Source organism: Notechis scutatus, chromosome 2 (assembly GCF_049901735.1).
Source record: "Notechis scutatus isolate UNSWTSFEM ecotype Mainland chromosome 2, rNotScu1.2, whole genome shotgun sequence".
In the NCBI taxonomy this organism is placed as follows: domain Eukaryota; kingdom Metazoa; phylum Chordata; class Lepidosauria; order Squamata; family Elapidae; genus Notechis; species Notechis scutatus.
In genome coordinates, this window is record NC_142010.1 from 150,140,884 (window position 1) to 150,151,798 (window position 10,915).

A 10,915-nucleotide genomic window follows, 5' to 3' on the forward strand; every position below is an offset into this window, starting at 1 on the left:
AATAGCAGGTTATTGATGTATTGCATTTGCATGCAAAATGTAAACTGTATCCTGGAATTTTTTTCAGTATAATGTTGCAAATGATAAAATAAAATTGCAATAAACTTAACTCCTGTGTTTGGTTTTAATTGCTCATATATACCAAGGGGGTAAATGTGAAGGGACTCTTATTATTAGGTCTTTCAACTAGTGTGGGGAGTTTGCAAGAGAACAGTGCTTCCCAAATTCTAACTCAACAAAAGCTTATTAATTTAGAAAATCATAATGGCATTCCAAAGTGTCAACTGGAAAAATGGTTCATAACCATACATATTTCTAATGGTTAGCCCACTAAGCAACCTCCTTGTAAACTTTTTAAATAAAAAAGCAACAGTTTCATAGTGTGAATTATACCCTCCCTTATTTGGTGTTTCCTGGTGATGGGAGAATTCCTACTATGGTTGGTATTAAGGAAGACTAGATAGCTTAAGTCTTTTTCCTTTTTTGAGTTTAAAATTTTAAAAATTCGTAAAACCAGATTTACGCATGTATGGGAAATATTTCCAAGGTGAAATGGATGGGTTTATCTTTCGATAACCCTCTTTTAGTTTCTAGCCACAAAAATTGGGAGATTTAATAACAAGGCCTCTAAAATTGTGAGAACAAGGTAAAATTCTGAGCAATGGGGTTTGTCACTTCACTGTTTCCAACAATCCCAAACTTGGGTAATATCACCAAATTATGGATGGCTTGGGTAGGTTTAAGATTTGCTACTTGTCACTGGCTTATCTAGGGATTAGGCAAATTGGGAGATGTCAGATTAGAATCCAATACTGAGTTGTTCAAAGATAATGAACTTCTAAAACACCAATTCAAAGCTGTGGCCTTGAAAGCAAAATTCTGAATTTGATGAATTATAAGTTTAAACTCAAACTTAAAACTTTCAAACCTAGTTACAACACTAGGATTACACATGGAACTATAGATACCTTGGGTTACAAAGAAATAAGCTTGGCCAATCCTTATAGTCTCACTGCTTCTTCATTGAAAGCTTAAGTACATCAGAACAACTCTCAATTCTTTTTATCTTTGCTTATTGTTAGATTTATAATACATGTTTTGAGAGAAAGTCATTAACATAAGCATGTTTATCTGGCAATTTTTGTCTTTCATGAATTGAAAACTGGAACATCACAAACCTCAGTCCAAACTTACATGAGTTTTTAATAGATGTCATTTCAACCATATTGCTTGAATAAGCTTTTTATACCACAAGATCTGTTTCTCAAGAGTCCAAGCTACAATCACTCTTCTGGTAAGGTACAATCCAGAGGTTTTTAAAAATTTATCGGATAGGGTTTGCTTAAGTTCAGGAAGGCAACAATCCCAGGGCTCTCATCATTTTCATGGCCTTCAGTACATTCTTTTTTTCTCTTGGTCTCATAGTTTGCATCCTTTCAACCAGGCAGACAACTGTAGGCCTTCACAATTTTCTTTCCAACCCATCCTGAGAGCAAAGGAGGCAGGGGAGGGGAAAGGAGAATCTTATTAGCAAATTCAACCTAAGTAAATAGCACAAATGGAAAGAGTACAGTTTAACCCTTTGTATAATCTCTATAAAGAAAAACAATGCAATTTTTTACGATTAGTTAAATGAAAATACCAATTTCTTGGAGGTTAGTTCTGGTAACTACTTGTGTCTTTTCATTTAACTAATCATAAAGGTTTTTATTTCTGATGCAGACAATCTCATTTCTAGCTTGGCATTTTCATTATACATTCCCAGAAAACATTGGTGTTTGAAATAAGAAATCCAAATGGCATGGAGTATGGGGAAAGATATACCAGAATATAGTCATTGGACTGTGAGCCAATATATGCCTACCAATATAGTTCAACTTGACAAATGCAGTACTGGAATGCTAGATATTTTTCCTTGGCTGAGGAACTTTGGGAATGGAAGAAGCCTGTGTGGAACCAGAATAGGTGTTATCCTAGATTGTCAACAATGTCTTGAGTATTTCATAGGGAAGAGCTAATCTCTGCCATCATTCCTGTCCCATTTGCTCTTCCCTACACTTTGGAGAAGCCCTTATAATATGCATCCTAATTGCCTGGGAGACTCCATATAATGGAAGAGAGGTTTGTTAGTAAAAAGAAACTCCTTGGCAGACATTTTTCCCATGCTCAATGAAATGTGATGGGGCTAGTTAGCACTGCCTAGCCTCCTGCTTTATGAGGTTGCAATTGTGCAAATAGCTCCAACATAGGGTTAGTCCTGGCTTTGAATTCCTACTTAGCTGTGCCATGTGCTCAGTAATCAGAGCTCCATTTCATCTTTCTCACAGGGTAGATATGATAGTTGGAAGGATACAACAGAAAGGGAACATGATAACAATCCCAATCTCTTTGGAGGTATAAAATAAAATGGTTAAGTAATCTATGGCAGTGGTTCTTAACCTGGGTGGGGACCATGACGTCGTTACAGAGGGTCCACAAAGACTTGGAGAAATATTATGATTTAAATCTTGAGTCTTGGTGGTCCACGGCCATGGTCCATGCCCACAAAAGATATTTAAAGGGGGTCTGTGGTGAAGAAAAGATTGAGAACCACCTGGCCTATGGATAATATTAACAAGAGCCAAAACATTGCCAAATTAGGGTGCTGAAATGCAAATTCAGTGACTCCACACTTTCAGAGTAGCCACTAGATGGCAGCACATACAGTAGTCACTGTATGGCTATACGTGTATATACGTGCAGTACAGTTGTGTGATTAGCAATTAATTAGCACAAAGTAAATCTCCGGGGGAAGAAGCTTTGCAAATAGAATGGGAGAAGATCATTTTCATAAGTTGAAAATACCACCTAGGACATTTTTGCAAGTGTTATGAGATGTGAAGTTGTCGCATCAAGTTATGGTGTTCAGATATTGAAGAGAAAATGTAGGACATTCTCTTCATCAATTACTGTGTTGGTGTTCTTAAAACAATAGTTTGGGGCAACCATACCTGCAAAAAATCCATAAGACCACTAGATGGCAATCACTAGATGGCAATAATAAGAAAAATTCTACAGTTTTATTGCTCCTTCACTCTTTCCTCTCCCTCTCTCAAGCTCTGGCTGCAGGTGACAACCCTACAGGTGAGTAATTTATAGTGTTTAGATATTTTATAGGAGAAGTATTTAGTGCTGTTACCAGGACTGAAAATTAATAAGCGTTAATCAAATATATGGAGCATTAATCTACGTAGATTCGAGTTAACTGTAAAAGACACCCCCCAAAAATCTAGTGATTTTCAGCAATTATTATGTTGTTTTGATTAGTATGAAATTCCAAATATATTATTCAGAAATGTACTCAATTAAGAAGAGATTTTCATTCTGACATTTGTAGATCTTTTTTTTTAAGTTGTCCTCTTCTTCAAGTTGCCATCTTTCATTATTTTAGTATAATATACATGCAATGCATTTTCTGTCTGTCAAATTATGTTTTTGGTATTTTCGTGTATTCCTTGGTTAGTATCCAGAAAACTAAGCTTCATTCCTTCATATTCAAAACAGACTTCTCCAACCGATTATCCTCCTTACGGTTTTGATTTGAACTCCTAAATCCAGACAACATGGACTGGACTATCCGAAAGATACTGAGTTGGAGAAGGTTGCAGAAGGTGCAGAAGATGGAATTAGCAGCAAATGTTGGATATCTGGATAGTGACTTGATTTTTTTAAAAAGTCCTGCATAAGACAAAGGGATATATGCTCTTATTTGGGGTTTGGGGTTCCCCTCCCCCAAGTTCAAATTTCAAACCTCTTTCTCAAACAATTCCCAAGGCCATCAATGGCTTTTCTTAAAAACAGAACAAAAATCATGATGTCCATGCTCAAGGTCTGTGGTGCACACGTGAGGGACCACGCAGCAGCCATTGCACCTTAAACATAAGACTCCTTTTCCTACTCACTATCAAAGATAATGCACTAATGAAGCGTGTCTTTGCAAATCGAAAAGCAAAGGGGGAGAGAGAGAGAGAAGGAGGGAGAGAAGAAGACTTTCTCCTTCAGGAGTTAGGCTGAAGCCTGGGCATCTTCTGGTAGACTTCAGGCTGAAGAAGGGATGGATCACTAGAGGGTAGATGGATCAAAGTAAAGGGGAAAGTTAAGGGGAGAGAAAGGGAGGAGAGGTTCACACCTAGGAGCTTGGCTGAAGAAAATGTTAAACAATGTGTTTTTTTGATCCCACCCAAATGTTAAAGCATATAGATCTGTACAAGATGACAATGATATTAAGAAACATAAAAACCACAGGACTTTTAAAATTATCATGGCTAAATTAACTAATTAATTTGTACTGCAACTAAGTGCTAAGGAAGCCTGTAGCACATAGGCTAAACATTTTCTTCCACTGAAGATAGTGGTATATAGTATGACTGTCACATGCAGAAACCAAATTTAGTTGTGATTGTGCTGGTCGAAAGTCATGGCATTCATAAAAATTGATTGCCTAAGGAGACATTGCAATGAAAAAAAAAAGAATCCCTTCTGGATGAAATGTGCAAAGTATGAAGAATTCAACAAGGCAATGGATAAAACAATTAGTAAGGAAGTGAAATACTAATATGAGTTCAGCCTTTGGTTTGCCATTTCCATGAATGCTTTAGTGCTCTCTTCAAAACACCCACAATCACATAGTAAATTAGACTACGCTTCCAAAAAGATGGGGCAGCAAAAGTTATACTTTGGAATTTGTTGCGTGTATTAACCATGTTGTCTTCCAAAATGTCATGAATGATATTGAATGTCGCTTATCACACATTAATGGTAGGTGAAAGCAGCAAGATTCCAATTAGTAAAGTCTGGGTTTTATCTATCAAGTTTGGCTCCTTTCATACCAAGAGTTACAAAACTTCCCAAGGATTTGCTGTAATGATGCAGGTGATTCTCACAGTGATTAAATCATTCTTTTTTGTTGTTGTTTTTGAATCATTCTTGACACCTGCTGACTCCTGCTGGCTGCCTAAATAAGTCCACACAGTTTTCTTGGAAAGATTTTCAGAAGTGGTTTGCCCTTGCTTCTTCCTAATGCTGGAAGAGAGAGAGTGTGACTGGCCCAAATTCACCCAACTAGCTTTCTGCCTGTCAGGATTTGAACTTGCGGTCCTTTGGTTTATCCTGGTGCCTTAACCACTGCACCAAACTGGCTCAGTTTAAACCAAATTCTATACTGATATCAAATTGAATCTGGGAAAGATGATAATGTTCACTTCAGATGATGCAAGAGTCACATGGGGAAAACACGGAAGTATCACAAGAAGGAAATTCCACATCTCACAGAACAACGTTGCATAACTCATTGGACAGTTCTAGGCAACCAAGATGCATGGAAAAATGTGTCTTTGGTGAAGGATATAGCAATACCTGCTTACACAGTGTATGTGATAGTCCATATGCCACTAGTAAAGAAATTGCAATTGTTAGGAAATGGTCCAAATTGCAGAATATGAGGTAGTTTCACGAAGACCATTAAATGAGATATTTTCCAGTCCAAGAACTAATCTGTAAACCATTAGTGCAGTATTTCTCAAAGGAGATTGGGAATGGAATAGCCAATTACAACAGAACCCCCAAAAAACTATCGTGTTTCTCCAACAATAAGGCCTCCCCCAATAGGAAGTTCCAGCATGCTTTATAGGCATAAAATCAAATTAAGCCCCTCCCCCCAAATTAAGGCCTATATTAAACATGCGAAATGGGGGGGGAATGGCCGTTAGGAAGTACTTTTGTTGCATACCCAGGTATGGTGCTGCCTCCATTGACCTCGGTGTTGGTGGGGCACTTCGTATCAGGAGACCTTCTGCCACCGTCGCTTTCCCTTCTCCCTGTGCCGCCGCGGCGTTTAAAGCAACGCCGCAGCATTTGGTGCAGCCACGCACGGCCAGCCAGGGCTCTTCCCTGCAACCGTGGTCCGGCAGAGACACTTGGCTTCAGGCGCTCCTGTCACCGCCTTCCCTTCGCCTTCGAAGGCAAAGCCAATTCTTTTAAAAACGACGCCCTACTACCGGTACAACAAAGACTCCCCTGCCCAAGAGGGCAGCCCAACCCCACGTGGGGAGGCGAATCTCCCGGGGCCACAGTGCAGGGTCGGCCTACCCCGGGAGAAGTGCCCAGCCACCATCCCTGCCTGGCCCCGGGCAGAGCGTGAAGAGCTTTGCCTGGGGCACCCAGTGCAGCTGACAGGTGGACCCTCCTGCCCGGTGACGGAGCTCTCGCCAAGGCAGCGAGCACCTCCCTGCCGGATCCCGCCAGGGCCGTGCCAGAGCCGTGCGGGCTGGGCAGAGCCGAGAAAGCAAGCCGCGGGTACACGCCCACCTGCCAACCGAAAGAGCCGAGCCGACCTGAGCTTGACTTCCTTCCCAAGTCCCTCCAGCCCGAACCCGAAGGGGCCACCAGGAGAGGCTGCCCGAGGCAGTGATAGCACCCACCCGTCTGCGGACAGGGAGGCGAGGTGACAGCAGCGCTGCTTCCCTGGCTGGCGGGTCCGGCGGAGAGAGCCCGAAGCCGCCTGTCCTTTCCTCCCCTCGCCCAGCCTGTCCCCATCCCCACGCATCACCAAATGCGCTGGCAGCTCCAAACACTGCAGCGGCACGAGCATTGGGCAGAGGCACTCACTCGGCGGGGCTCAGCTCGGAGGAGGACATGGCACAGGCCATTGCCTTGCCTCCCTGTCCACAGATGGGTAGGCACTATCACTGCCTCGGGTGGCCTCTGCCGGTGGCCCCTTCAGGTTCGGGCTGGAGGGACTTGGGAAGGAAGCCAAGCTCGGGTCCACATGGCTCTGGCAGGATGAGTGGAGGGTCCGGCGGGGAGGCGCTCGCTGCCTTGGCGAGAGCTCTGCCACCGAGCAGGAGGGCCTGCCTGTCAGCTGCGCTGGGCACCCCAGGCGAAGCTCTTCGCACTCTGCCCGGTGCCAGGCAGGGATGGCGGCTGGGCACTTCTCCTGGGGTGGGCCAATCCTGCGCTGCGGCCCCAGGAGATTCACCTCCTCATGTGGGGTTGGTCTGCCCTCTCAGGCAGGGGAGTCTTTGTCATACCGGTAGTAGGGTGTCGTTTTTAAAAGAATTGGCTTTGCCTTCGAAGGCGAAGGGAAGGCGGCGACAGGAGCGCCTGAAGCCGAGTGTCTCTGCTGGGCTCCGGTTGCAGGGAGGAGCCCTGGCTGGCCACGCATGGCTGCGCCAGCGTTGCTCTAAACGCTGTGACAGCACAGGGAGAAGGGAAAGCAAAGGTGGCGGAAGGTTTCCCGATACGAAGTGCCCCACCAACGCCGAGGTCAACATCCAAGCCGTCGCTGCCCAAGAATGCAAGGGGGGGAATTAAGTCACCCCCGAAAAGACGGCCTAGCTGTTTTTTTGGGGGGGGGGGGTCAAAAATAAATAAGGCCCAGCCTTATTTTGTGAGAAACACGGTACATTGCTACTGCAGTTGAAAATGTTGTTTGGGCTGAATTGGTAGAAATACTGTATACTGTGCATTACACCAGTTGAGGCTTTGGAATTTGCTACGGCCAGGATAGGAAATCTGCCCCAAAGTGAAAACATTATTACTAGCATTGGAGTAGTGATACTGTTCTGTGATTTCTAAGTAAGTATGTAACCATCTGGATCAGAGTTGGTATTCAGCAGGTTCTGACCATTTCTGGAGAACTGTTAGCAAAAATTTGGAGTTGTTCAGAGAACCGGCAAATACCACCTCTGATGAGAGATTTTACAGTCTCCTTCCCCTGCCACGCCCACCAAGCCACGTCCACAGAACTGGTAGTAAAAAAGATTGAATCTGCCACTGATCTGGATGCCGAACTGAAAGAGTGAGTTGCATTTAAAACACCAACATTACAAGAGCAAAATTACATTTTTGGGAATGAAGAAATTCAAAATCAGGTGTGTAAGTATGCAAAGATTCTGAATTTGTCATCTTTCATCAGTGTTTGCTTAAAATGTGACCTATACTATAAAGGATATAAAATTCATCTATCCATCTTAATAGATATAATAACTTTTTTTCTGGAAAAGTGACAAAAACACACAACAAAAACTATGAAGAATCAACAATTGGTCATGCTGATAATAAAAATAATCACTGATAATTTTGATTAAAGAACAATATTAAATTCAAGCATTCCTATTTAAATTATTTTTTTAATTGTTTTGATTCGCAGATGTGATTTGTGCACAATAATGGAATCAGCTGAATAAAAACATTAACTTCTCATTTAAAAAAGTAATCATTTAGAGAGCTTTATACATAAAGTATATTGTGCACTTCCCCCACCCACCCACCCCCAGCCCAAAAAAAATCACTGCCTCGCTGGCCCAGGAATGCTCAGACCAGCCCAATTGCTGCTTAGAAGGTATCTGCTTGCCTGTCTTAAAAGGGATCATTGCCCCTGCCCCAAATGATTTTACCAAGATCCCAGGCCTCTGGGTCCTTGTGCAATCCGCATGGCACAGACGATATCATCGTTGATATTACTTGTCAGCAGATCTGTAATCACAGAGAAGACGGCATCAGGCGCTGAACTCTAGCTCCTCTTCCTTCAGAGCTATAGAAGTCCTGGGGGGGCCTTCCTCAACCATTTGCTCAGGGTGCTATGTTAGGGAGGCCTTCCAGCCTAATCTAGAGTTCAGCACATCTCACCCTTACAGTGGCTCCTAGACCAGGGAAGCAATGACATTCGATTTCATTGAGGGCCATATCAGGGTTGTATTTGACCTCGGAGAGGGGGGGCGCATGGCCGAGGTGGGCATGGCCAGCTTGAGGTCACTCATGTCAGGGTTGCCTGTGGTGCCTGAGCGCTCTGCCTGTGAAAACGGGCTCCCAAGCTCTGTTTTCGACTGCGACGGCCTCCTGCAGCCCTCTGCCAGTGAAAACAGAGCTCGGGTGGGCTGCGTGCAGCCCCACCCCCCATGCCCCATTTTGGCCACGATGACCTCCCGCAGCCCTCCCCAAACTCAATTTTTGCTGGCAGAGGCTCCGCGGGCCATTCCTTCGCTGTTTCCAGAGTGGCCCTGCAGGCCAGATCTAAGAAGCCCATGGGTCAGATCCAGTCCACGGGTCTTGAGTTCGACACCCCTATCCTAGACTATCTGGCACAGAGTGCCAGCATGCAAGAAAAAAATATTGTAAAGCTTGCTTGTGAGTTCTCTATAATCTACTAGTGTTGCTTTTATCCAAGCATCTTCTAATAATGGGAGATAATAATTCTATTAGATCTTTTCATGTCATATACCTTGAGCCATTCAGTCTTCCCACTGACCGGTATGCACAGATCAGTGACTTCCTAGCAATAAATAAGGGCAGAATTACCCACTGAGGGGTAATTGTTATACAAAAACTAACAGTAAGGGCTGAGCTAGATCCTAGTGACCTTTTCTTATATGGCCGCCAGGCAGCCCAGTTAAATGTCACTGTAGAGAACTGAAGCCAACCCACTTGAGAGCTCACCGCTGCAATGCATTTGGCAGACGTTTGGTTCCCTGTGTTTGTAGTCTTCACACCACAAGTGACTGTTAATCTGAAAGATGCCATTACTGGTGCTGCCATCAGCTTCATGATCCACAAGCGCCGAGTCAAAGTGGCTCTCATAGAAGGCTAAGCAGACCCCTGTATCATGGAGAAGAAAAATGGGTAATTTGGAACTCTCTTTCCAAATTAACACAACATGGGATCTAGGGAAAGCTTGATGATGGCCCTTGGAAGAGGTGTACTAATTCATCTAAGCATTTCTGAACATAGACCCTTGCTTACTGTAACTCAGAGGTGGTCTTCAGCAGGTTCTGACCAGTTCTGGAGAACTGGTAGTGGAAATTTTGAGTAGTTCAGAGAACCAGAAAATACCACCTCTGACTGGCCCCTCCCCTATCTATTCTCTGCCTCCCAAGTCCCAGCTGATGAGCTGGGTCTTCTTTTGTTGCCCTGCACAGGAGAACGGAGCTGGAAAGCAGGTTAGTGGGGTGGGGAGGGAATGGGGATTTTACAGTATCCTTCCCCTGCCATGCCCACCAAGCCACGCCCACCAAGCCACACCCACCAAGCCATGCCCACAGAACCAGTAGTAAAAAAAAATTGAATCCCACCACTGTTGTAACGGTTTTGGTTCAACTGTTCATGGGAATAAGTAAGTCACCAGCTGTTCTTAGACTATGCCTTCCATCACCTTGTTTGTTGGCCGTGTCGACTGAAGCTGTTGTAGGCTGGATCCCAATATTTGAAGGGGGACTTAAGAATCTAGTTTTTCTCCTTTTCTTTGAAAGATTAGCTTATAGTAGTTTGGACTGTGCCTTTTTTCTGCTCACATGTTACTGTCGAAATGTATCAGTCTAGCGCCAATAGAATTACATTTCTAAATAATGGGATTCAGCTCTGGACTGATAGGATTGCTCTCACCTAGAGGTGGGAAAATGGCAAAGAAAGGAAAATGGCAAAGGACTCACAATCAGCCAGATTGTATCCACGATATCCCTCCAAGCCAGCTTTCTTCAACACTCGGGCCAATTCACAGCGTCCAAAGATCTTCCCCACAACACTAAATGAAAGGCATACGAGGAGAGACAGAAGCAGAAGATACTTCATCCCTAAAAAAACATTGAGTAGAAGGAAGACTATCCCAAGTGAAGGGCTGGTAAGGTAAAAGCAGGAGGTTCCAAGGTGGCCTGTGGGGAAAGATAAATGCATTATGGACCTTCACAGGCAGAGATTCAAGCAGCCAGACCATCCATTTATTCCATTGCATTTCATTCATTCATTCATTTATCTCTCCCTTGCTTGCTCTCTAACTCATGGGAAATGTCATCCGTGGGCCAACTTAAACAAAGTGCATGTTTTATTTTGATGCTTCAGTGCTTCCCTTTAAAGGAAATCATCTGGCAGTGAATATTTGAAATGT

At 43.7% G+C, this 10,915-nt stretch overlaps 1 protein-coding gene across 1 annotated transcript; it reads right to left on the reverse strand.

Annotated features, from left to right (window-relative positions):
- Positions 1-1,419: 1,419 nt before the first annotated feature.
- SPACA3 (sperm acrosome associated 3) lies at positions 1,420-10,602 on the reverse strand. The gene is made up of 4 exons (XM_026676413.1): positions 10,464-10,602; positions 9,475-9,633; positions 8,436-8,514; positions 1,420-1,486 (listed from the first exon to the last, which is right to left on the reverse strand). The coding sequence occupies exons 1-4, from the start codon at positions 10,600-10,602 to the stop codon at positions 1,420-1,422; spliced, it is 444 nt and encodes a 147-aa protein (XP_026532198.1).
- Between the last annotated feature and the right edge of the window lie 313 nt (positions 10,603-10,915).

Coding starts and splice junctions, on each gene's coding strand:
- SPACA3 (XM_026676413.1), bottom strand. CDS start 10,602: ATGAAGTATCTTCTGCTTCTGTCTCTCCTCGTATGCCTTTCATTTAGT. Junction 9,634..10,463: donor TGGATACAATCTGGCTGATT/GTGAGTCCTTTG, acceptor TCCATGATACAG/GGGTCTGCTTAGCCTTCTAT. Junction 1,487..8,435: donor CCCAGAGGCCTGGGATCTTG/GTAAAATCATTT, acceptor CTTTGCTCTCAG/GATGGGTTGGAAAGAAAATT.